Here is a 27,104-nt window from a genome sequence, read left to right on the forward strand (position 1 = left end):
GGAGGCGGAGCTTGCAGTGAGCCGAAATCGCACCACTGCACTCCAGCCTGGGCAACACAGAGAGACTCCGTCTCAAAAACAAACAAACAAACAAAACAAAACAAAACAAAACAAAAGAACAACAAAAAAAGAGAAAACCTTGGGGTCAGGACTGGGGTTAACATTGCAGGTTGGACTCATTCTGCTGTTTGAAATGCTGTTCATTAAATTAAATTCTGTAAGACACACTGAACTGATTTGCTCTATGCCTATTGGCCAGATTAATCAGTGACTGATAAAATGGCATACCCATAAGAAAACTGTCAGAAGCCAAGACAGTATAGAAATGAGGGGTGAATATTATTGGGAGATAATTCTTCACAGGTCTCTCACATTTCTGTATGTGTCTTGCCAGCTAAAACTATGAAGGCCTTTGTTCTGGACTATCTTTTCAAGGAAGCTGGTATGGCCTTGGAAGACAGACACAGGCGCTTTGCATCCATATAGCAAAGGACAGGTGTTCTTGTGACCTTGGTGGAGATAATGCCTCCCGTTAGTGCAAAGGGAAGGCATACCAACCATCCAATATAAAAGACACAAATTCTGTTAGCTCTCTTCCCTCCTCCTTTCCTCAATAAAACCCACTGCATGTGCAGGATTCACTTGGTCCTCTTTGTGTTGCCCTATGGGAACTAGGCTTGGGAAATGGCTGTAAGAAAATGCTGGTACTCTGGCTATTACTATTGCTGTAATAAACTGTCCTTTGTATCTGACCCAAGAGTGTCTTGTCTAGTTGGGTGCAGTGACTCACGCCTGTAATCCCAGCACTTTGGGAGGCCAAGGCAGGTGAATCACCTGAGGACAGGAGTTTGAGACCAGCTTGGCCAACGTGGTGAAACCCCATCTCTACTAAAAATACACAAATTAGCTGGGTGTGGTGGCAGGAGCCTGTAATCTCAGCTACTCAGGAGGCTGAAGCAGGAGAATCGTTTGAACCTGGGAGGCGGAGGTTGCAGTGAGCTGAGATTACACCACTGCACATCAGCCTGGGCAACAGAGCGAGGCTCCGTCTCTTTAAAAAAAAAAAAAAAAAAAAAAAAATGTATGTCTTCTGTGAGCATCTGTGAAACTGCAGTAGGCTAACTTAGCTTGCAAACAGAGTCAAATCTCTTGACTATTCAGTTTTTGATTTGAAGTTTGTGCTTTCTAATATTTCTTCATGACTCAGTCTTGGTAGGTTTTGTTTTTAGGAATTTGCCTATTCATTCATTTACTCATTCACTGATTTGTTTTTGAGACAGAATCTCACTCTGTTGCCCAAGCTGGAGTGCAGTGGTACAATCTTGGCTCACTGCAACCTCTGTTTCTCCGATTCAAGTGATTCTCATGCCTCAGCCTCCCAAGTAGCTGGGAGTACAGGTGCATGCCACCACACTCAGTTAATTTTTGTATTTTTAGTAGAGACAGGGTTTCACCATGTTGGCCAGGTTAGTCTCAAACTCCTGACCTCAAGTGACCCACCCACCTCAGCCTCCCAAAGTGCTGGGATCACAGATGTGAGCCACCACGCCCAGCTGGAATTTGCCCGTTTAATCTAGGGTATCCAGTTTGTTTCCATGCAACTGTCTGTAGTACTTTATAATCTTTTCTACTTCTGTAGAATTGGTAGTAGTGTCCTGATTTTCATTTCTCATTTTAGTAATTTGAGTCTTTTTCTTAATCTAGCTAAAGGTTGTCAATTTTGTTGATCTTTCTGAAGAAGGAACTTTTGATTTTGTTGACTTTTTCTTGTTCTTTTTCTATTCTCTAGCTCTGTTCTTACTGGCTTCCTTCTGTTAGATCTTTCATTCGCTCTTTTTTTAGTGTCTTAACGTATAAATAATGTGTATAGTTCAGTTGCTGTTTTTTTTTTTTTAAGAGACAGGATCTTGCTCTGCTGCTTAGGCCAAAGTACAGTGGTGCCATCATAGCTCACTTAGCTCACTGCAGCCTCAAACTCCTGGGCTCAAGCAATCCTCTCACCTCAGCCTCTGGAATAGCTGGGACTATAGGTGTGCACCACCATCCCTGGCTAATTTTTTAATTTTTTGTAGAGGGGCCAGGCGATTCTCCCACCTCAGCCTCCTAAAGTGCTGGAATTATGGGTGTGAGCCACCGTGCCCAGACTCTTCTTTTTAAATGTAAGCATTTATAGCTATAAGTTTCTTTCAGCACTGCTTTTGCTGCATCCCATAGGTTTTGGTGTGTTTTTGTTTTCATGTGTCTCAAGATATGTAACTTTCCTTATGATTTCTTTTTTGATCCATTGGTTGTTTAAAAGTGTGTTGTTCAGGAGGGGTAGCTGACACCTGTAATCCCATCACTTTGGGAGGTTGAGGCAGGCAGATCACTTGAGACCAGGAGTTCAAGACCAGCCTGGCCAACACGGCAAAATCCTGTCTCTACTAAAAATACAAAAATTAGCCAGGCACGGTGGCATGTACCTGTAGTCACAGCTACTCGAGAGGCTGAGGTACAAGAATCACTTGAGGCCTGGCGCGGTGGCTCAAGCCTGTAATCCCAGCACTTTGGGAGGCCGAGACGGGCGGATCACGAGGTCAGGAGATCGAGACTATCCTGGCTAACATGGTGAAACCCCGTCTCTACTAAAAAATACAAAAAAACTAGCCGGGCGAGGTGGCAGGTGCCTGTAGTCCCAGCTACTCGGGAGGCTGAGGCAGGAGAATGGCGTAAACCCGGGAGGCAGAGCTTGCAGTGAGCTGAGATCCGGCCACTGCACTCCAGCCTGGGCGACAGAGCGAGACTCCGTCTCAAAAAAAAAAAAAAAAAAAAAAAGAATCACTTGAACCTGGGAGGCGGAGATTGCAGTGAGCCACGATTGTGCCAGAGCAAGACTCTGTCTCAGAAAACAAAAAGTGTGTTATCTTCTTTTTTTTTTTTTTTTTTTTGAGATGGTGTCTCACTGTCGCCCAGGCTGGAGTGCAGTGGCGCGATCTGGGCTCACTGCAAGCTCCATCTCCCAGGTTCACGCCATTCTCCTGCCTCAGCCTAATGAGTAGCTGGGACTATGGGCGCCTACCACCACGCCTGGCTAATTTTTTGTATTTTTCTTAGAGACAGGGTTTCACCATATGGGCCAGGATGGTCTCGATCTCCTGACCTCGTGATCCACCCGCCTCGGCCTCCCAAAGTGCTGGGATTACAGGCGTGAGCCACCGCGCCCGGTCGTTGTTTAATTTTTAAAAATTTCCAGTATTTCCTTTGCTACTGATTTCTAGTTTTGTTCCATTGTGATGGGAAAATACACTTTTATGACTTTAATCTTTAAGTTCACTGAGTCTTTTTTGTGGCCTAAAATGTGGTCTGGTCTATATTTAATAATGCCTTAGCCCTTTTCTTTTTTTCTATTATTAATTTTTTTTTTTTTTTTTTTTTTTTTTTTTTTTTTTTTTTTTTTTTTTTTGAGACAGAGTCTCACGCTGTTGCCCAGGCTGGAGTGCAGTGGCGCGATCTCGGCTCACTGCAAGCTCCGCCTCCTGGGTTCACGCCATTCTCCTGCCTCAGCCTCCTGAGTAGCTAGGACTACAGGCGCCCGCCACCGCGCCCGGCTAATTTTTTGTATTTTTAGTAGAGACGGGGTTTCACTGTGGTCTCGATCTCCTGACCTTGTGATCCGCCCGCCTCGGCCTCCCAAAGTGCTGGGATTACAGGCTTGAGCCACCGCGCCCGGCCATTAATTTTGTTTTTAATTTTATAGAGACAAGGTCTCTGTTGCCCAGGCTGGTCTTGAACTCCTGAGCTCAAGCGATCCCTCTGCCTCAGCCTCTCAAAGTGCTGGGATTACAGATGTGAGCCACTGTGCACGGCCTCCTTTTTTTCTTTTGGGCACACTGAAGTTCAGCTACTCCACCCTCGATTCCAGCAATAAAGCTGTAGCCTGGCAGGAAGGTGGCCTGCCAGAACTGAGAATTTCTAGGGAGAAATTCTTGAGCCCAGCCACCTGTCATCTTACCGGTGAGAAAACTGAGGGGTCAGAAGGCATCATCCAAGATTACAGGGGTCCATGGGCCTACCGGCCATGTACACTGAACCATTGCAATTTCTTGTCTGAGAGACTGCCCCATGACATCAGCAATGATCACAAGGAAACAAAAACCTCCACCACAGATTCATTCAAATGTTTACTGAGCATCTACATGTTCCAGGGATGCCTTAAACCCTGAAATGACCCTGCCTGTGCAGGGCCTGCCTACTCTAAGATGGGCCTGACTGTTCTGTTTCCAGGCAATGAGAGTTGCGATAATCAAAGAGTTGTGGTGCATTTATTCATGCCTATTTCACAAATGCACCAATTTGTCACCTAAGCTAGCTTGTGTATTAGGTTGATTACACCCTCTTTCTAGAAACCAAAGACACTAAGTTTTATTATTATTATTATTTTGAGACAGTCTCGCTCTGTTGCCAAGCTGGAGTGCAGTGGTGCGATCTCGGCTCGTAGCAACCTCCGCCTCCCAGGTTCAAGCGATTCTCCTGCCTCAGCCTCCCAAGTACCTGGGACTACAGACGTGCGCCACCACGCACAGCTAATTTTTGTATTTTTAGTAGAGATGGGATTTCACCATGTTGGCCAGGATGGTCTCCATCTCTTGACCTTGTGATCTGCCTGCCTTGGCTGACACTAAGGTTTTGAAAGCTAAAGGACCAGGCAAAAAAAGCTCACCGTGTCTGTGGGACTGGAATTTTTTTTTAAAGGTACAAGGAAGCCATTAGGTAAAGTGAAAACCTGCAGCACAGAGAGTTCAAGGAAGTTACTGCAGAGCTGTGGCCAGGCAGCTCCATCAGGGTTTCTCATCCCTGGTGGCTGTCCAGGAGTACCCTAGCCCTGCCGTGGAGGTTTCCATATAATTCAGCTGCTGGGCCAGTGAAGGGATGAGACTGCCTTCTCTGATTTGGGAACAGTAAGTGGGGAATTACAGAATCTCAACCCCACCCCCCAACTTGATACTCTGGTCAACTGCTGTTTGAGACTTGGCAGATTGGGCTCTTGCTGTGTTGTGTAAGGACAGGGCTAAATAGGCACGGCACTGAAAACTGCCAAGGGGCTCCCTGGCCCATCTAATCTGTCTTTTACCACTGTCTTGACGTAAAACAGGAATATGGTCCCTTTCTTTTTTTCTTTGGAGACAGGCTTTTACTCTGTTGCCCAGGCTGGAGCGCAGTGACGTGATCTCGGTTCACTGCAGCCTTTGCCTCCCGGATTCAAGCAATTCTCATACCTCAGCCTCCTGAGTAGCTGGGATTATAGGCACGCGCCACCATGCCTGGCTAATTTTTGTATTTTTAGTAGAGATGGGGTTTCACCATGTTGGCCAGGCTGGTCTTGAACTCCTGACCTCAAGTGATCCACCCGCCTTGGCCTCCCAGAGTGCTGGGATCACAGGCATTAGCCACTGCCCCTGGCCCAGTTCCATTTGACAGATGTGAAAACCAGGGTGTAGAGAGGTGAGTAATCTGATGTGTAAAACGGAGCTCAACCACATTAGCAGAACTAGCAGAATTAGTAGGTGATGGATAGAGATATACAAGGATTTAGTGCAACAAATGACCTTCTATGATGATGGAATCTGGTCAGGCAAGTCTGATATCCACAGGACAAGCCATCAGAAAGGGCAAGCTGGAACTCTGGGCACAGGCTGATGGCTGGCCTTGCACATAAATTACTATTGCTGCACCATGCTGTGGACTACCAACTACCCTCTTTACCCTGACTCTATGGAAATAGAGTCATTAATGCCTTTAAGTTCAATCAAACTAGAGAAGAATTCTAAAAAATCCAGAACCAATGCAGAAAACTCATCTTTAAGATTCTATTTGTTTAGAACCACTTCTGGCACCAAAATCTGTATCAGTCAGATTCAACTAGAGAAGCAGAACCAGTAGGGCATATATTGAGATTTATTGCAAGGAATTGACTTCAGTGATTGTAGAAGTGGCTAGTCATGTCTATACTCTGTAAGACAGGCTATCAGGAGGGGCAGGCTGTCAGGAACTCTCGCCAAGCGCTGGGCTGCTGTCCACAGGCAGAATTTCTTCCTCAGGGAAGCCCTTAGCTCTGCTCTTTAGGCCTTTTGACTGATCAGGTCAGGCTGACCCAGATTATCTGAGATAATCTCACTTACGTAGTCGACTGGGAATGGACTTTTGTCATATCTACAAAATACCTTCACAGCAATACCTAGATTAGTGTCTGACTGAATTACTCGGGACTGTAGTCTAGCTAAGCCGACACATCCAAAGACCATCCCACTCACCACAGCCTTGCTGTAGGCTCAGGGTCTCTGGATCAGCCTTCAACCTCTTCCCACTGGTGTACAGGATGGACAGCATCATCTGCCTAACCTCAAATCCACCTGCACAAGCAGTACCTGGGCATTTTTTTTTTTAGTTGAGGTAAAAGTCACATAACTGAAACATTCTAAAGTATACACAAATTCACTGGCATTTAGTACATTCACCTCTACCTAGTCCCCAAACATTTCCAATACCCCAGAAGTAAACCCCTTATCCATTAAGAAGTCACTCCCCAAGCCACCCTCCCCCTGCCTGGGGATTTTAAAGCCAAGCTGGACAATGTTATTGGGGATAACTTGGACGTGTTACGCCTGCCACCCTTGCTAATCCACTGGGGCAGAGGTGTCTTCCTCACCCCAAGGCAGGCACTGAGGCCAGCTACTCTTTCACGATGGTGGGTCTGTAGTTGGGCTTGACAGCTTCAGCGAGCTCCCGTGCGTACATCTCATACCTGCCCGTCATCTGAAAGCAAAACAGATATACTTTTGTACTTTAGAGGTTCTGGTTTTATAAATCCCCATCGCTTACACGCCACCACCTCTTGCCACTGGAGGGCAGTCATGGGACATGAATGCATCAGGAAGGCTCATTGACAGTGACCTCTTGGCACTGATTCTGGTACTGTGGCAAAGTTCACAGATGCCACGATGACTCATACAGCCCAGTCTTGGCTGCTGTGACCTCTTCGACCTGTCTATCCGGAAAGTGTGGTCTGCTGAGGCAGGAGGGAGAAGGGGAGTCCTGTGGTCCTGTTGCTCCCCAGAAGAGCAGCCTACAGCCCAGAGAGGACCTGCTCCAGGTCATCAGCCAGTTGTAGAAAAGGCTGGGATTTGAACCAGGGGCTCCTGGATGGGTCTGGAGTTCTGTCTACTCCATGTGGCATCTCATCATGGATACAGAGCCTAGTGGGGTTGGAAAGCCCACCCAGGGTGCTCACACCCAGCACGCACTCCCTCCCTCCCTCCTTTCCCAAGGTGGACTACTCCCATAAAGCCTTGACAGGAGCTCATGCCCATTACCAAAGTTGGGAAGGCTTCTGCTTCTAAGAAGTGTCTAATGAGAAAACACTTGGTTTACTGCTCCTGGGATACTTATTAAAAAGAGTTGGCCAGGCCGGGCGCGGTGGCTCAAGCCTGTAATCCCAGCACTTTGGGAGGCCGAGACGGGCGGATCACGAGGTCAGGAGATCGAGACCATCCTGGCTAACACCGTGAAACCCCGTCTCTACTAAAAAATACAAAAAACTAGCCGGGCGAGGTGGCGGGCGCCTGTAGTCCCAGCTACTCGGGAGGCTGAGGCAGGAGAATGGCGTAAACCCGGGAGGCGGAGCTTGCAGTGAGCTGAGATCCGGCCACTGCACTCCAGCCCGGGCTACAGAGCAAGACTCCGTCTCAAAAAAAAAAAGAGTTGGCCAGCATTCTTGACTCCGATTTCTGATTTGGGTGGAATCCTACATTCATCCTAGTTGCCCAGAAAGAGGAGAGAGAGGTCAGGAGACTCTCTCATGCCCAACACCTTGTGTGTCTGACAAGGATCCGAGACTGAGGAACCCATGCTCAGAAAACAGGATCAAGACCAAAAAAGCCCATGTCTGGGTGGATTAGAGGCCCTGGTGGTCTCTCAGTCACACCGGGGAAAGTCAGTTATAACAATGGACATTTATTTGCTATACGATTTGCTTATAAAAGGTGGCTGAGGCAGGGCACAGTGGCTTATATCTATAATCCTGGTATTTTGGGAGCCCAAGGTGGGAGGATTGCTTGAAGCCAGGAGTTCAAGACCAGCCTGGGCAACATAATGAGACTCAGTCTCTATAAAAAATTTAAAAATTAGCTGGATATGGTGGTGGTGCATGTCTATAGTCCCAGTTACTCGGGAGGCTGAGGTGGGAGGATGGCTTGAGCCCAGGAGGTCAAGGATGCCATGATCGATGGTTGTGCCATACGGTCCAGCCTAGATGACAGAGCCAAGACCTTGTCTCCATGCCCTCTATTCCACCAAAAAAAAAGGAAAGGGGGTGTTGAGTTGGTGGAAATACTTTCGGACACTAATACAGCAAACTCTGAAGCTGTGAGCCCTTCTAGGGTGGAGTCCCATCCTAGGAGGGCAGACGCCTCCATTCCTCTGACTCCTGACATCACAGGGCATTAGGTGTCAAAGCCAGCATGTGACCTTCGAGTTAACCCCCTTATTTTACAACTGGGAGTACTAAGGCTTGGGAGCAGAAGGGGCTTAATTAAGGTGACCAAGGAAGGAAGGTTGTGGCAGAGCCACTAGATTCCATTTCTCTGCATGACCCATTTCCTGCTATCATCAAGGCCTAGACTACAGGGACTAGCCACAAGCAGAACCAGACATGCACATTTATCTTGTGATAAGTGCAAATGCCTGGAAAGGAAAAAGGATTAGAGGAGCCAATCCATTCTATTCTCTGGACAAATGAAATTGAGATTAATTTGTCTGAAGGCACCCAGAATCTAAATCAGATGAGAGGAGAATTTATCGCAGCCTGCTGCCTGTACATTGTTTGACCCAACTGTTCCTCCCAGGAGCCAACAAAGAGGCAGAGATTCCACCCTCAGCTCATACAGAGACCTCGGGTGGGAGCTGGTACCTCATGCTGCCATGGGCAAGCCCACAACAGCAGTTCCCAGCCCTGAGAGCAGGATGAGGGCCAAAGCAGAGGGGCAGGCAACAACAGGGGTCCTGGGGACCTACCTTGAAGTTCCAGACATCATTCACCTGCTGGCAGAGGTTTAGGTTGAGCTTAGCAACCAGCAGTCCATCCTGGTTACGGGACAGCCCAGGAGTCCGGCTGCCATCAGGGGCTGCCACATAGCTTGAGCCATAAAAGTAGCCAAAGTCCTGGTGAGCTTCAAAGGAGGAAAGAAACACATCTGTGAGTTTGTGTAGATGCACTGTGGGCTCTGCAGAGGGTCAGGCACCTTCAGGCAGGCCCAGGACACGGGGTCCATACCATTACAGGCATGAGCCACTGCGTCTGGCTTTTTTTGGGGGGCGGAGGCCAGGGGGGGAACAGAGTCTCACTCTGTCACCCAGGCTGCAGTGCAGTGGCGCGATCTCGGCTCACTGCAACCTCTGCCTCCTTGTTCAAGCTATTCTCATGCCCCAGCCTCCTAAGTAGCTGGAATTACAGGCGCGTGCCAGCCTGCCCCGCTAAGGGGCAAAATGCTGAGGCCCAAAAGGCCTGTGTCTCATCTCAGGCCTGAAGGCCCAGCAGATTGCTGCAAATGGCCCCCTTATGCTGCTCCCCTTTGCCCCTGGGGAAATGTCTAAATGTCACCCTTCTGAGAGGTGTTGCTCCCACCCACAGCCTAAGGAAATCAGAAGGTCACACTCTGGGGGCTTCCTATGAGGGCCCCCACAGTGAGCTGGAGGCTCTGCCTTCATCTGCCTTGCCACCTGCATCACCCTCACCCTCCCTCCAGGCCTTGGTCCCTTCACCAGTCAGGGAGGACTAGCAGCCACCCCACACATGTGTAAGGAACAGGTGGGGCTGGGCAGGGCCTAGCATGGTCCAGATGCAGCAGGCACCCAGTGGATGCTCATTCCCCTGCTCTTTCTGCATCTCTATTTGCAGTAACTAGGATCAGGAACTCCAGAAGCCGGGGGCCTGAAGCGGGGGCATCTGCAACCCTTTCAGGAAGTGTTTTCCTGGAAAACAGATCCGCTCAGAACCTTCTGGTTTTTCTTTTTTCTTTTTTTCTTTTTTGAGACGGAGTTTCACTCCTGTTGCCCAGGTTAGAGTGTGATGGCGCGATCTCGGCTCACCGCAATCTCCACTTTCCAGGTTCAAGCGATTCTCCTGCCTCAGCCTCCCAAGTAGCTGGGATTATAGGTGCGGGCCACCATACCCAGCTAATTTTTTTTTTTTTTTTAGTAGAGACTGGGTTTCTCCATGTTGGCCAAGCTGATCTTGAACTCCCAACCTCAGGTGATCCACCCACCTTGGCCTCCCAAAGTACTGGGATTACAGGCATGAGCCACCGTGCCCGGCCCCCTTCCAGCTTTCTAGAGGACACTCTGAGCTAGTTCAGATACCTCCTTGGTGAGGGAGGCAGTCCCTACCTCCCTCATTCTTGGCCAGGGACATGGGAAAGGAGTCTTTAGGGTTCTTAGCAGAGGTGAAGTGGTATGTGCCCTTGGATCAAAACAAGCCATAGACTCTAGAAACCCAGGGGCATCCATGCCAATGCCCTGTGGCATCTGTACAGCTGGTTTGGGCAAGGGGAGGGGGGACAAGGACAAAGAAAAGTGGAGAGGGAGATCCACAGGCTGAATGAGAGCCCCTCTCCCTTTCAGAGAACTCACAAAGGATCCCCCACATTCTCTCAGTTCATCTTCACACCAGTCCCGGGAATGGATGGAGTCCAACCCACTCCTCAAGCCCAGGACTGCCTATCCACACCCCAGTCACAGCCTGATTCCCACACTGCAGGCAATAAAGCAGAGAGGAGTTGGCACCTCCTCCTAGGTGCCAGGCACACAGACATGATCTATGTGGCAGATCCTGACCGGAGGAAGCAGACAGAGAAGGGGAGAAGAAGGCCCACTCCTCAACTGCAGCCACCATGGTTCATGAGACATACCTTTCTTTCCATCTCCTGAGGTAAACTCGTTCGGGAAGTGCTCCTGTGAAATAAGACCAAGGTAAGAGGAACCTATAGGTGGCACTACCACTACACTCATTCCAGCTCACTCAGTCAGAAGAGCACGGCAATCAGGCCAAGAGGTGAGTCAGCCGGGAAACAGTTAAGGTGAGCTGGAATGGTCTGTACTCACGGGGCAATTAAGCGCTTATTAAACACCCCTGCTGAGCAGCCAGCCCTGGGCCAGCGGGGAATTTGACAAGCAGAGTAAAAACCTGGACAGTGCCTTTGGGGAGTTTATAATCTGAGACAAGAGAAACACACTGGGCACAAACTGGTCCTCAGGGCTGTGGACACCTGAGGCTGGCCTGAAGTAATTAAAAACCCCAGGCCAGGGTCTGTGAAGGCAGTGGGCGGGTACACACACTGCTTTCAGTATTTCCTCCAAAGCCTAATGGAAACTATACATCAACCTGTGATGGGGTTACACAGGCTAACTAAAACATCAGGTTTCTTTTATTTTCATTTATTTTATTATTTATTTTGGAGACGGAGTTTCATTTTTGTTGCTCAGGCTGGAGTGCAATGACGTGACCTTGGCTCGCTGCAACCTCCATCTTCCCGGTTCAATCAGTTCTCCTGCCTCAGCCTCCCTAGTAGCTGGGATTACAGGCGCCTACCACCACATCCGGCTAATTTTTTGTATTTTCAGTAGAGACAGGGTTTCTCCATGTTGGCCAGGGTGGTCTCGAACTCCTGACCTGAGGTGATCCACCTGTCTCGGTCTCCCAAAGTGCTGGGATTACAGGCGTGAGCCATTGCATCTGGCTTTTTGGGGAGGGTTGGGGGGAACAGAGTCTCACTCTGTCACCCGGGCTGCAGTGCAGTAGTGCGATCTTGGCTCACTGCAACCTCTGCCTCCTTGTTCAAGCTATTCTCATGCCCCAGCCTCCTGAGTAGCTGGAATTACAGGTACGTGCCAGCCTGCCCTGTAGAGACAGGATTTTGCCACATTGGCCAGGTTGGTCTCAAACTTCTGACCTCAGGTGATCTGCCAGCCTCGGCTTCCCAGAGTGCTGGGATTACAGGCATGAGCCACCACACCCAGCCAAAACATCAGGTTTCTTTATGCCGCTAAAGTCAGATCGACTTAGTGTGGAAACCTTGGTTATCTCAGACTGAAAAGATCCTCTGATTAGAGTTTGATATCTGATTAATAAGGATGAGGAAGAGATATAGTAAGTGCATTCTGTTTGGCAGTCAAAACTGTTTAGTGTATGGGGTCAAGGGGGAAAATACACTGGACATTTGGACGTGACAGGGTGAGAACTGCCATGTCAAAGATCTTTTCAAAATGGCTTCAGCCAAATACAAAAACAGAAAAAACAAGAGGACAGAGAGATCTTGAAAAAGTAACAGACCAAGCCAGTTTTACCCCTTTCCGGACCCTAGGATTTCTGGATGTGTGCAAAGGGAACGTGGTGTCCCCACCAGGGCCACCAGGGGGCGGCTCCTCCCCCCAGCCAGACCTCGGGACTTACGGTGCCCACGCGATTGATGGCGCAGGTGAAGCAGTGATTGGCAATGGCTGCGTTTCTGGCCTCGATGGGCCACAGGGACTCGCTGTAAGAGAAGACCAAGAGGAACCAGGTTGCCGACTTTCCAGCCAGACTCAGTGGATGCTTAGCCCTGAGCTTGGCCTGGTTGTAGGCTTTCCTGGGCTGGTGGTGGGGACAGCCAGGAGACTCACTGGTCACAGCCCAAACCTGCAAGCAGGCCAGCCTGTCCTCAGCACCTTGCCCTGGCCTGAACAGCCTCTGGGAAGGGCCTGCTGCAGGCATAAGACACGTGGCTGCGCTCTGTCAGACGAATTGGCAGCCCTGGATCAAATCCTCATCCTGAGCCTCAGTTTCCTTTTCTGAAATGTCCTCAAAGGAAGACTATGAAGACTGAATGACCCATGCAGGTGAAGATCCAAGTGGTAGGAGTTCCATAACCACCACTTCCTGCCTCCATCCCTTCTCCTGGAACCCACCTGCTGGGCTGGGCAGAACCTCTCCTGGTGAATGCCAGAAGGGAGCCAGGGGCCTGGCGGGCTTGTCAGGGCCTGTGAGGGCTGAGTGCAGGCTCTACCTACCCTACCCTAACTCTCCTACCCTGCTGTGCTGCCTTACAAGGCAATCTCCAAAGTGGGAGATTTCAGGGCCAGTAAACAAGAAAGGAACTTAGGTAATAGCATAAGAGGTCAGATTCAGCAGCAGGGTCACCTCCTCCAAGCTGGAACATTTCCCAGTGACTTCCCAGTTCCCTCTTCTGAACCCCAAGTCTCTAAGTAAAGGCTTCCTGGTTCTCCTACTGGCCAGGGAGGGAGTGGCCCAGGAGGGAGGCACCCCACAGGCTTGGATGAGCTGTGGGCCTTCTTCACTCCAGCACCTGCAAAGGGAGAGTGCAATGGGAGACATGGCCCCAACCAGAGATCCTGTCCTTCTCTGGCCCGCCAACTAAGATGTGACATGGAATCCAGTGGGCCTTCTTGTCGCCAATTATCTTTTGTCTGAGTAACACCTTTAAGACTCTGGATTGAGGCTGGGCACTGTACATGAGGCATGACTGTAATCCCAGCACTTTGGGGGGCCGAGGTGGGTGGATCATGAGGTCAGGAGATGGAGACCATCCTGGCTAACACAGTGATACCCCGTCTCTAGTAAAAATACAAAAAAATTAGCCAGGTGTGGTGGCGGGCACCTATAGTCCCAGCTACTCGGGGGGCTGAGGCAGGATCATGGCGTGAACCCGGGAGGCGGAGCTTGCAGTGAGCGGAGATCGTGCCACTGCACTCTAGCCTGGGCGACAGAGCAAGACTCCGTCTCAAAAAAAAAAAAAGACTCTGGATTGACAGGAGTAATGCCCACTTAGAAACACTGTGTGACTGGGAGCAAAATGCCCTGGAATCTTCCTTCCTGACAGCATGCACCTGGTTTAAACCAGGGAGGAGGTGGAGGGGGTGGGTGCTTGTCACAAGCCTAATTCTCAGGAGGATTCACAAGTCTGAAAAAATGAAAAATCACAGGCTTGATTGAGGGGACTCATTTTGCTGCTTTTTTCCCCCAGCTGCTAAGCCAAGCTGACAAAACTTTTCAGAAATGATTTTTACAGAAACACACCAGTAAATGACATTTTCAGGAATTAAATAGACACTTGCAGGGCAATTGCCATAAACATCTTAGTTGCAAATTCTCCAGGGAGGTGTTCTGTGTAGGACCCAAACCCACAGCTGGCAATAAAATTTATGCTCTCAAAGCCACCAGGGGAAAGGAAGCTGGGATGAGTGAGAGCCCAGTGTGTGTAGGAATCATGAAGTCTGATGGGGGAGTGGGGACGTTTGCCATATTTCCAGTGCAGTACACACAAATCCCTAAAAATAATCGCAGTGGGAAGGTAAGATGCAGCTAGAGGATAGGACGGTGACTTGCCAGTGAATGTACACAGGTAGTAGAAATCTCTGGTCACCCAAGCTGTAAGGAACACATCCTTGGATTATGAGGATAACCTAATCAAAAGCACTCAGACACTACTGTGTACTTTGAACTGTGGGACTCAAAAATGAATGAGGACACCCTGCTGACCCACGTGTGTGCATGCACATGTGTATGTCTGTCTGATACAGGTGGCAGAAGGTGCCAGAAAAGGGGATGGATGGTTCTGGATGCTGTGATCCAATGTTGGTGGGGATTTGCCCAGCATTGTGTTGAAAAACACTATCAATTCCATCATTCATCATTTTAAGAAAGCCACCCAGGATCCTACCATCCTAATAAACCACCTGTTGCCTTTTATCCACACTCTATGACTATCCTTGTCCATAGGCAAACTTTTTTTTTCTTTTTTCTTTTTTTTCCAAGAGTTCTGACCACAGCCTGAACATGTCTTTTTCTTGCTCACAGGCTTTCGTCACTTTGCATTACCCTCATTATGACTCTTTTTACTGGCTGTACAATAACCTGTGGAAGAGGTGGGCTGCAATGTACTTAGCCCAGACACTTCTCCTGCCGTCAGCTTTTCCGTTATTGTAAAGTAAGCTGTTGTGAGCACCTTCACATACATTGCCTTTCCCTCCTATTTTTTTTTTTTTTCCGTCTTGCTCTGTCGCCCACGCTGGAGCGCAGTGGTATAATCTCAGCGCACTGCAACCTCCACCTCCTAGGTTCAAGCGATTCTCCTACCTCAGCCTCCCAAGTAGTTGGGACTACAGGCACCGGCCACCATGCCCGGCAAATTTTTGTATTTTTAGTAGAGATGAGGTTTCATCATGTTGGCCAGGCTGGTCTCAAACTCCTGCCCTCAAGTGATCTGCCAGCCTTGGCCTCCCAAAAGGTTGGGCTTACAGACGTGAGCCACTGTGCCTGGCCTTCCCTCCTCTTTTAGACTGTTTCTTCAGGCTACAATTCTAGGAATATCATTATCAGGCCAAAGGGCATGAGCATTTTAGGAGCTCAGGAAATATACTGCTTTTCAAAAGACCTGTTAGTTTTTACTGCCAGCCTCACCACAGCCTGGAAAGCCAAGGGTTGGATGATTCTTGGCTGAGAAAAGAAAAATCAATCATTTTTAATAAGCCTAATAGGCTGCTGAGGACATAGCAATTATATGCATATTGCACTGGGGTGCTTCTGTTTGCCTAACTGGAGCTAATAAAAGCCCGAGATAGCAGGGTTAGGGAGGGAGGGCCTCTGCACACAAGGCGAGGAGCCATCTGAGTCCATGGCCACAACTTTGCCTGCCCCGGCCCAGAAGCCAGATGCCCTAGTGCTTTGGGTTCCTCTAGGGACCCCAGTGGGGAGATGGAGCTTGCCAAGTGTCTTACCCAGAGCCAGCAGAGGAGGCTGCTCTAGGGGGTGGCCCCACAGTTCTGCCCAGGCCTGGTAGCTGGATGACCAGTAATAACTCTACTGACGACCACCAATGAATGCTGTCACTGGTGATCTGGCCACCATGAGACTCCAGCATGTTCTCTGAGGGGAGATGGAGGCCTGATTTTCCCCTTCTACCCAACAGTACCCCACCTGGACATGGACCAGATCTCCAGGTACATGGGCAGGGTGGTAGATCTAAGGTAACAGATGAGGGGTTGCATTCTGGCTCCAGAAGGAACCTGCTGTGCAAATAAATGTTGAATGCGGAGGGGATGTTACTCTTGAGAAAGGGGCACTATATGAAAAGAAAAGGTAAATGTCACACCCTGACGTTTAGAAGAAATTCAACTGAAATTAGGCTGGGGGCAGTGGCTCACGCCCGTAACCCCAGCACTTTGGGAGACCAAATCATGAGGTCAGGAGATTGAGACCATCCTGGCTAACACAGTGAAACCCCATCTCTACTAAAAATACAAAAAAATTAGCCAGACGTGGTGGTGGGCGCCCGTAGTCCCAGCTACTCAGGAGGCTGAGGCAGGAGAATGGCATGAACCCGGAGCTTGTAGTGAGCCAAGATTGCACCAGTGCACCCCAGCCTGGGCGACAGAGCGAGACTCTGTCTCAAAGAAAAAAAGAAAAAGAAGAAATTCAACTGAAATTTAGTCAAGAATGAAGACAAGAGAGATAGGTGCAGGCCGACAGAGACTCAAAGCTGCCCATCCATGGCAGGACAGGGCACACCCCTGTCCTGCCAATGACACCGGCAGCCAAGACCACAGAAAGTGAAAGCCAGCACCTCCTGCTGCAGGAATCCTGCTTGGAAGGAAGTGAGTTGGGGAGAAAAGTATTTGCACATAAATTCCTAGAGTTCTGTTACTTGTAGTGATGCAAAACTGGAAACCACCCAAATGCTCAGCCTTTGTGGAAGAGAGAGGCAGCAGCAGCACAGTCATGCAGTCAGATCAGCTCACGGGATGCCCCTCCTAAATGAGGGGCCCCAGGGGTGGGGTACTGCCCAGCTCTCCAGCTTCCAGGGCCACCCTCCCCTCATCCCCCAACCCTGCCTTGACAAGGGCAGTTCTATCTGTTTAGGGGTGAGGCTAACACCAAAACACTTGTTATGTATTACAAAAATTAAATCCTTCTCTGGTTAAAGACAAATTTCCTTGACTGATCTCCAGGCTCCCTCATTTGTGGCTTCTCTTGTCCAGATGTCTGCCCTACCTGTGCAGGATGCTGCAGATGTGAGGACTAGGAATCCACAGTCCCCCAACCAGGAGCCAATGCTGGCTAGGCACCTACTATGCTCCAAGGACTTAGATGTGGGTTTTGTTTTATATATATATATATATATATATATATTTTTTTTTTTTTTTTGAGACGGAGTCTGGCTCTGTCGCCAGGCTGGAGTGCAGTGGCCGGATCTCAGCTCACTGCAAGCTCCGCCTCCCGGGTTCACGCCATTCTCCTGCCTCAGCCTCCGGAGTAGCTGGGACTACAGGCGCCCGCCACCTTGCCCGGCTAGTTTTTTGTATTTTTTTTTTTAGTAGAGACGGGATTTCACCATGTTAGCCAGGGTGGTCTCGATCTCCTGACCACGTGATCCGCCCGTCTCGGCCTCCCAAAGTGCTGGGATTACAGGCTTCAGCCACCGCGCCCGGCCGTTTTTTATATTTTTTTGAGACGGAGTCTCGCTCTGTCACCAGGCTGGAGTGCGGTGGTGCCATCTTGGCTCACTGCAACCTCTGCCTCCGAAGTACAAGTGATTCTCCTGCCTCAGCCTCCCGAGTAGCTGGGACTACAGGCACATACCACCATGCCCGGCTAATTTTTGTATTTTTAGTAGAGACAAGGTTTCACCACGTTGGCTAGGCTGGTCTCAAACTCCTGACCTCAAGTGATCCACCTGCCTCGGCCCCCCAAAGTGCTAGGATTATAGGTGTGAGCCACTGAGCCCAGCCCAATGTGGGGCTTTCTGAAGCCCCCTGGTGACTATAGGGAAAGGGGGGAATTATTTTCATCTCACTGTTCGGAATCACAGCAGAGGTTGGTGTTTTACTGTAGATTAACTCTTGCTGCGGGTGGGGGATTGCTCATTGCCATCTTGAGGATTCTTTTCACTGAAAAGCTGGTCATATGTACAACATACAGTCCTGGGGGCTCAGCTCTGTTAACATCCTGGTGGCTGCGCCTGCCTGCTGCCACCTTGGAGCTCCACAGACCAGCCTTGGGCTTCAGCTGGCTGTGCCCCAGGAAGCCCCCCAGACCCCACCAACTGAGTGACCTTAATGCTCCAATGGTGGCCGAGGGGTTGAAGATGATCTCAGCCCCGTTGATGCTGTACATAAGCCAGTTGAGGGGGTGGTGCCGCCCGTAGCAAATGTTCACCGCAATCCTTCCAAACTGCGTCTGGAACACAGGGTGGCCCAGGTTTCCCTCCATGTAGTAAGTTGACTGAAAAGCAAAGGGCCATACGCTGATGCCTCTGACCTTTAAGATTTCCCTTTTCTTAGACTCGGCAGAAAAACTGAAATATCACCAATGGTCCAGAGGTGATTACACTCCTGAGTGTGACTCTAAGTTCCAGAATTTCAATAGGATAAAAACAAAACACACACACAAAAAAAAACCCTGACACCAAATAAGCCAGCCCCGGGGGGAAATCACAGTGGCTTAAGCATTTGCCCAGTCTCCTTTCTGACATGTCAAAAAATCCCCACAATGACGTTCCACACTATTTCAAACTCTGGTAAGGTTTCAATCACGGTCCAACTCAAGGCTCAGGTTTGGTCGGTGTTAACACGAGTTGGTCAATGCCCTCAGCAACCATATGTCATCATATAGAACAGTGGAGCCCCGGGGACCTGGAGCACATCCAAACAACTCTCTGCCTGGTCAGAGGAGAAAGCTGTTTCCTGAGGGGACATAGCTCACCCAAATGATTAAGGCCAAAGCTTCTAGTAGAACCACACCCTGAAAGCACACCTTCTCCATTCTGCCTAGGGTTAAGGAGGTCCCTGTGGGGCAGGTGGACCAGACCCCATCCTCCCATCCCTGCCTCTCTGTCTGTTCCTAAGGGTACCAGGGCAGGGACACTGTCCTGGACAGCACTGAGGGAAGCTAGAGGGCAAATCAGGGTCCCAAACAGATCTGCTCTGGGAGCCTTCCACCTCCTCCTGATCCTGGCCATCAAAACTGGCCAGGGTCAGGCAGCAACCAGGATGTGTGTACGTGGTGAACACTGGAGCAGATCCTGCTGTGCTGAGACAAGCCCTGTGCTATCTGCAGGGAGCTAAAGATTAATCCCAGGGCAAACAGGTGAGGGGCGCGTCTTTCCACCCCACCTCCAGCTGTTACTGAGAAACGCTGGGTTCTTCTTTCTCCCTGGGAAACCTCCTCTAGCTCTGCAGGCCATTTCTTGTCTGCCTGACCAGCCTGAGAATGGCCAGGATCGCCACAATCATGGAGTGAGAACTGGGGACATCACATCCTGAACAACTGTATAACGGCAAATCAAGTTCAGATTTAGTATCTTAGGCATTAGGCAGAGCTCTTTTCCCTCCTTCAAACGTCCACCTGCTCCCATCTTACCCACCCAGGGGTTGGCATTAACCAACAAAAATGGCCCCCCCAACTTGTGCCCTGATCATGGGCACATGAAACTTCACATAACGCACACTACACAGACGTGCATGTTTGTCCATTGTCACCTGACACACAAACATGGGCCACCTCAGACCCCTCCATGAGTCACAGACAAGGAATGCCACGCTCCAAACCAAACAAGGACAGGGCTGTGGCGTCCTAGGCTCTGAGCCTGAAGGGGGCCATGGGAATCTTTTCATGTTTGTGCAATATTTAATTTATATACCACTTACTTCAAAGAATTCAGGAGGCCAAATCAGGCTGTATTAAAAAAACATATGCCCCATTGTGCTAAAGGTGTTTGGGACTCCTCTGAGAGTCCCGCCTGAATCCGGTCTGCCTGTGTGATATAGAGCAATGTCAGGTAACCCTCTGAACACCGCAGCCACACACTGTGCTCCAGTGGAGTGTGCGTGACATGGAGTATGATCCTGCACAGAACTTCCCCACGGAAAGTCCCACAGAGATCTACAACACACGGAGAGGCAAGTGAGCAGGGCTGGTTATCCATCTTATGGGTGGCTCACCTCATTGAAATCACCCACTCTGGGGATGTGGTTTTTCCTTGTCTTTCCCAGGACTGCTCCGGAATTGGAGATCACCACGGCTGTATTCCACAAAACGTCCCCATGCTCGCTGTCTCGTTCCAGGATGGGAGACACCACCACCATGTCATGGTTCTTCGCCAGCTGGAAAAATGATAAATATAGCAGAGTCCCACTTTCAAACCAATTGTTGTAGTTTTTTATTGAAGAAGAATTTAATGATCCTACTAAATCATTAGGCTTGGGTCAGAGCAATCACTTGCATTTGTTGTTTGGAACACTAAATACCCTGATGTCCATGCTTTGCTAAATAAGAATCACATTGTCCTGTGAACAGTTGGTAGTATAGTAAAATGGTGCAGCTGCTCTGGAAAACCATATGGGAGTTCCTCAAAAAATTAAACAAGAATTACCATTTGATCTGGCAATCCTAATCCTGGGTATATATCCAAAAGGATTGAAAGCAGGGTCTCAAAGAGATTTGCAAACGCATATTCATTGCAGCATTATTCACAATAGCAAAGAGGTGGGAGCAACCCAAGTGCCCATCAATGGGTGAATGGATAAACGAAACGTGGCACATCCATACAATGGAGTATCATCCAGCCTTAGATGCCATGGTTCTATGTTACAAATGGATGAACCTTGATGATATTATGCTAAATGAAACAAGCCAGTCCCCAAAAGACAAATACTGTATGATTCCACTTGTGTAAGGTATTTAGAGTAGTCAAATTCACAGAAATGGAAAGTACAATATTAATAGAATGGTGGTTGCCAAGGACTGGGGGAACGGGGAGCTACTGTTTAATGGGATAGAGTCAGATTTGCAAGATGCGAAAGTTCTGGAGATCTGCACAACGTGCATATACTTTACACTACTGAACTGTACACTTAAAAATGGTTACAATGGTACTATATATACATATATATCACCACTTTAAAAAAGAGTAAAAAGAATAATCAAACTTCTTATCTATACCAAAAAACAAATTTCTTTGGCATCAAATTCCTTTTGTCTCAAGTAAGAACCTCAATCCCTGGTGACCACAGGATGAGCAGCCCAGCGGGTCATTTGTCCTCTACTCTAATTAGCCACCATGATCTCTGGCCTTAACAGGACAGGGGAGAGGCATGCTCCGAAGGCAACACTAGGAGCCATGCTAAGGGCAGCCTCAAGTCCCTGTGGAAGCAGAGTGTCTCTGGCACCAGTTCTCTTTCACCCTCTTCCTCCAGTCCTGGCTCGGGCTTATCATCTGCAAAAGTCCCCTAACCAGTCTCCTTCCTCTTTTTTCCATAGCAAGAAATCAACAACCTGGTGAATGAGAGATTTTTTTTCCTCTACAGCCTAAGAACACCAATGTTGGGAATCACAACTGAGTATTGATAAAGTCACCATGATTATAGTTCTGCCCCCAAAGCCCCTAAGTATATGTATAAAATCTGAAAGAGAATACAAAGAAATGAAAAGAGTTCTTTTGTTAGAGGTGAAAATAAGGATAAATGACCATTCATCACCTCATGGGTTTTCTGGTAACAGTTTTATTAAGATATAATTCACACAGCATAAGATTCACTTTAAGATTGGTCAAGTACAGCAGTGAGAGGTGGGAAAGAGCAGAACAAGGAGTCACTCTTTTGAAGTGTGCAATTCAGTAGTATTCAAGATATTCACAGAGTTGTGCAGCCTTCACCACTATCTAATTTTAGAAGATTTTCATCACCCCTAAATGGAAATTTTTTACCCATTAGCAGTCACTCCCTTCCTCCCTCACCCCCAGCCTCTAGCCACCACTAATCTGCTTTCTGTCTCTATGGATTGGCCTATTCTGGACAGTTTATATAAATGGGATCGTACAACATATATCATGAGGTTTTAATGAAGACAAATCAAAACCAATTTGTACGCTGATGAGACACAGGCCATGCATCGAAGCTTCTGTGACTCAAGCAAACTGCAGTGCAGTATGCAGAGCTCTGGATGAGGAACTGGCTTCTCTGGTCCCTGAATGCCAGCTCTGCCACTTGCCAGCTGCAAGACTTGCTACAAAAGTCACCTCCGACCACCCTCCCTGGGCTGCAGCTCCCTTGCCTGAAAAAGCTACTAATGGCCCTTCTGGAGCCTTACACTCTCTAATTTTAAGAGTACGCTAAAAAAAAAAAGTGGCAAATAGTCTTATCTAATCTCATCTAGCAAAACAAGAACCAAACAGGTGCATTTTCCATGGTGAAAGGCCAAACCCAGCAGCTGTGGTCATGCTCTGTGACTTGCACATATTTGGCAGCTGCTGCCAGAGGCGCAGTTAATGTCCTACCTTCTGACAGAATCTGGTGGTGGGCCCGTCCTCTGCTGACTCAGCAAATTCTGTCCACGGCAGCTTCTCTCTTGTACAGAAGGCAAAGGGCATAGCTATAAACAGGAGAAAGGGCAGAACTGTATCCAACATGCACAGCCTCTGAGGGGGGCTCCTCAGCCCAGCAGCAGGTGGTCACTGCACGAGAATATAGTCTCAGGAGTGTCACGGCCTGGCTTCTGGGTCCCGTTCCTGGCTGTGGGCACTAGGCAGCCCTTACGTCTGGGCTTCATGGCAAAACAAGGGGCTGGGCCAAATGTCTTTCCCAAAGTCTTTTTTTTTTTTTTTTTAGACGGAGTCTTGCTCTGTTGCCCAGGCTGGAGTGCAGTGGCGTGATCTCGGCTCACTGCAAGCCCCGTCTCCCAGGTTCACGCCATTCTCCTGCCTCAGCCTCCCTAGTAGCTGGGACTACAGGCGCCCGCCACCACACCCGGCTAATTTTTTTGTATTTTTAGTAGAGACAGGGTTTCACCGTGTTCGCCAGGATGGTCTCATTCTCCTGACCTCGTGATCCGCTCGCCTTGGCCTCCCAAAGTGCTGGGATTACAGGCGTGAGCCACCGCGCCCGGCCTCCCAAAGTCTTAAAAACAATTGCAGCAGGGACTTGAACAGATATTTGCACACTCATGTTTATAGGAACATTATTCACAATAGCCAAAAGATGGAAACAACCCAAGTGTCTTATCAACAGATGAATTGATAGGTAAAATGTGGTGTATATACACACAATGGAGTATTATTCAGCCCTCTTAAAAAGGGAAGACATTCTGATACATGCTTACATGGATGAACCTTTAAGAATATGCTAAGATACAAAACAAATATTGTAGGAGTCTACTCATAGGAGGTATTTAGGGTAGTCAAATTCTTCTTTTTTTTTTTGAGACAGAGTTTTCGCTCTTGTTGCCTAGGCCAGAGTACAATGGCATGATCTTGGCTCACCACAACCTCCCCCTCCCAGGTTCAAGCGATTCTCCTGCCTCAGCCTTCCCAAGTAGCTGGGATTACAGGCATGCGCCACCATGCCCAGCTAATTTTGTATTTTTAGTAGAGACGGGGTTTCTCCACGTTGGTCAGGCTGGTCTTGAACTCCCGACCTCAGGTGATCCGCCCACCTCGGCCTTCCAAAGTGCTGGGATTACAGGCGTGAGCCACCATGCCCGGCCTAGAGTAGTCAAATTCTTAATGACAGAAAGTAGAATAGCTGTCAGAGGTCAGAAGAGGGGATAATAGGGAGTTACTGTTTAATGGGTAGAGGTGTCCAATTGTGAATGATGAGAAAAGTTCTGGAGATCACAGTGATGACGGTTGCACAACAACATGAATGTATTTAATGCCACAGACTGTACACTTAAAAATGGTTAAAATGGTAAATATTGTTATGTATATCTATATGCCACACACACAAAAAGTTTTAAATTGCCAAAGTTCCCAACCAGCAGATCTCCTGCTGTTGGCCAATCTGCAGGGTGGCAGGAGCTCCATTAACTCCTTGGGGAAAGTATCAGAAGGCCACTGGGGATGACACTGGGACCCTCCCTCTTCCTAGTGACAAGGAGGTTTCTCTAGAAATAAGAAAAGCTACTCATTAATGATCCCACAAAAAGTTTGGGAACCACCGAACAGGATGAACATCTGCAAGGATTAATGCTCTTATTCTCATGATCTCTGGCCAGGCCCCACCAGGGAGCTAATTTGGTAGGAAATTTCATTCAACTCATTGGTTTTTTTTTTTTTTTTTTCTCCAAACAGTAGGTACGTAGACACAGAGTAACAGTTCAAAGATGCTGGTCATCTCCATGCACTCCAGGTTCAGAGCAGTCTCCTATGCAGGGGACAGAGGGAAATCCGCTGGCGTGGGCCTTTGGGACCTTCAGCTGTGTGCCCAATGCTGCTCTACAGCCCAGCCACACATGGATATCTGCAGCGCGTGGAGTTACCTTTAGTACCTGCCAGTCTGCTGGCGTGAACGGTGCCTCACTGTGAGTAAATGTCTCCCATATCCCCAGTGAGGCTGAGTCCTTCACCACACATTCACTGGCCAGTCTGGATTCCTTCCCTACATTTTTTTGTTCATACCCTTTGCCTATTTCCTACTGGGCTATTCGTCTTTTTCTTTCTCAATCTGGAGAACTGAATTCCTTGTCTGGACTAATTCAGTATACTCTGTAGATCTCCCACCTCACAATAACCCAAGTCCATTTCTTTTTTTCTTTCCTTTTTTTTGAGATGGAGTCTTGTTCTTGTTGCCAGGCTGGAGTGCAACGGCGCGATCTCAGCTATGGGAAACATTTACTCACAGTAGGCACCGTTCACACCAGCAGACTGGCAGGTACTAAAGGTAACTCCACACGCTGCAGATATCCATGTGTGGCTGGGCTGTAGAGCAGCACTGGGAACACAGCCAAAGGTTCCAAGGGCCCACCCCAGCGGATTCCCCTCTGTGGTTGGTTATATTGGGAGGCTGGAGGAGGTGGGGTCTGATTTGCATAGGGCCCAGGGGATTGGTTTGACCAGGTGTGACATTCAAGTAGCCTGCAAAAAACCTAGCCCTCCCACCTTAGTCCTTTAATATGCAAATGTGAGCTGAGCTGCCATGACGTCCTGAACATGTGTGAGTTATCTGGAGGTGGTCATGACACTTGGCACAGGTGGTGACAAGGAGAAGAGGACAGGAACCGCCATGTTGGCCATGTTGGGTGGACCTAGCTTCTAATTGCTTGCATTTGCATATCAAAGCTTGCTGGCATGGCTCTTTAAGCCGCCTGTTCAGTTAGAAAAGAAATGGTTCAGGGGTTGCTTCTTATTACAGGAAAATTTCCACTGAGAACCTTTACTCCTTTTACTTCTTTCTAGTTGCCTAAAAATTATTTCTTTATAACTCTTGTATTCATAATAGGCAGCTCATCTCCAACACCCCTAAGCAGGTGTTACCCCCTTTATTTCACAGAGAAGGAAGAGAAGCCTCAGCCTCTCAATTCCTTCCAGTCCCAGGAAGCCTGGTCCTAAGAGTACCACAGTAAATATCCCGCCAATGGCACCACCACCACCTTGCCAAGCAGGCGGCAGGCACTGCCAGCAACAGCCCTGGGGGCCTTGGTACCACGCTCAAGGCTCCCCAGGCTCGCCTTCTGTGAAGAGAGATGAATTATTTTAAGGAAGCCAACAGAAAAGCTGTTGAAAACACAAATGCTCCTTAATGACCATTAATTCTCAGCTTTCAGAGCATTAGGAGTGAGTCAATTGCCCCCAGAGAATAAACGGCTTCTTTTCCTGTTTACACAACCACTCTAATGTAAACACACTTTCAAAAGAAGGATGTGGAAGGGGGGTTGGGTGAGGCTGACTGCAAAGTCCCAACTACAGTTCTTCAACTAGAGGGGACAGGATTCCACATGCATTGACCCAACACCTGGCCCTCAGGCACTGCCAGCCTAGAGGGAAGGAGATGAATTAGAACCTGGTGCAGCCACACAACCTGGCAGTACAGAGTGGTCAGCTCTGCCTGGGGGAGTCCCCAGGGCCCCACAAAGGAGGGGTACCTGTGCTAGACTTTGATAAATGAAGGGGAGTTCCAGATCCAAGAAAGGGAAGATGTTAGTTCAACTACCCAGTCAATACTAATGTGTAGTGCCTGTCATGCACCAGGGATTATTCTTGCCACTAAAGATGAAACAGGGGTGGGTGGAGAGTTGGGAAAAACAAACATAGGTACTATCTTCATGGAGCTCATGGTCTAATGAAGAGTGAGAGTACAGAGGTAACAAAAAATAGGAAAACGACATGAACTTCTGGGACACAGACACATGTTCTTTCCTGAAACCCTACCAACATGACAGGAAAGCAATGTTCATGCAAAGGCATATACCCACAAGGACCAGGCGCTGAGGGAGGGGAAACAGGAAGGCAGAGAGATGCAGGCAAGTCTCTCAGCAGATCAGAGAAAAGAGTCCGCTAGCAGTAGAGAAGGTCTCCTGCTTATCCAAAGCTCAGGACCCAGGAGGACCAGGTACCTCTGAAGGTGGGGAAGCAGGGAAGGATGATAAACAAGGACTGGCCAAAGGTCTATTTAAGAAGCAGTTAGGGGCCGGGCGCAGTGGCTCACGCCTGTAATCCCAGCACTTTGGGAGGCCAAGGTGGGAGGATTGCTTGGGCCCAGGAATTTGAGACCTGCCTGGGCAACACAGTGAGATCTCATCTTTACAAAAAAAAAAAAAATTCAAGAAAATTAGCCAGGTGTGGTGGCATGCATCTATGGTCCCAGCTACTCGGGAGGCTGGGGCAGGAGCATTGCTTGATCCTGGGAGGTCGAGGCTGCAGTGAGCTGTGATTGCACCACTGTACTGCAGCCTCAGTGACAGAGTAAGACCATGTATAAAGATAAAAAAATAGGAGGAAATATACAACAAAATTAGGGTACTAGTCCAGGGTTCCCATATCCTAATAGTAAGACTGTCTAGAAGGAGAAAAAAGAGGAGAAAATAATGAATGAATGAAATAATGCAAGAAAATTTCCTAGAGCGTCAGAATCCAAGTTTCTAGACTAAAAGAACCCACTAAGTACCAAGAGTGGATTAAAATAGATATGCACAATGGAATATCATTATGAAATTGTAGAGTATTGGTGAAAAACAGAAACTCCTACAGTCTTCCAGAGAAAAACAAATCACAGACAATGGGTCACAAATTAAAATGGCTGTGGATTAC

General features: G+C 48.5%; 1 protein-coding gene across 3 annotated transcripts in view; it reads right to left on the bottom strand.

Moving 5' to 3' along the window:
- Nucleotides 1-5,916: 5,916 nt before the first annotated feature.
- Nucleotides 5,917-27,104, bottom strand: part of UPB1 (beta-ureidopropionase 1) — a 33,252-nt gene continuing 12,064 nt past the window's right edge. The window contains exons 4-10 of one of the 3 annotated variants that reach the window (XM_015457577.4): nt 22,359-22,453; nt 20,026-20,187; nt 18,138-18,262; nt 12,482-12,563; nt 10,941-10,983; nt 9,049-9,203; nt 5,917-6,792 (exon numbers count right to left, since the gene is read on the bottom strand). In XM_015457577.4, coding sequence (XP_015313063.3) covers nt 6,709-6,792; nt 9,049-9,203; nt 10,941-10,983; nt 12,482-12,563; nt 18,138-18,262; nt 20,026-20,187; nt 22,359-22,453 — 746 coding nt within the window. In that variant the 3' untranslated portion in view covers nt 5,917-6,708. Of the gene's footprint in view, nt 6,793-9,048; nt 9,204-10,940; nt 10,984-12,481; nt 12,564-18,137; nt 18,308-20,025; nt 20,188-22,358; nt 22,454-27,104 lie in introns of all 3 variants that reach the window. The other 2 variants (XM_005567784.5, XR_012418960.1) reach the window with 2 other exon arrangements.

Source organism: Macaca fascicularis, chromosome 10 (assembly GCF_037993035.2).
Source record: "Macaca fascicularis isolate 582-1 chromosome 10, T2T-MFA8v1.1".
NCBI classification, from domain to species: domain Eukaryota; kingdom Metazoa; phylum Chordata; class Mammalia; order Primates; family Cercopithecidae; genus Macaca; species Macaca fascicularis.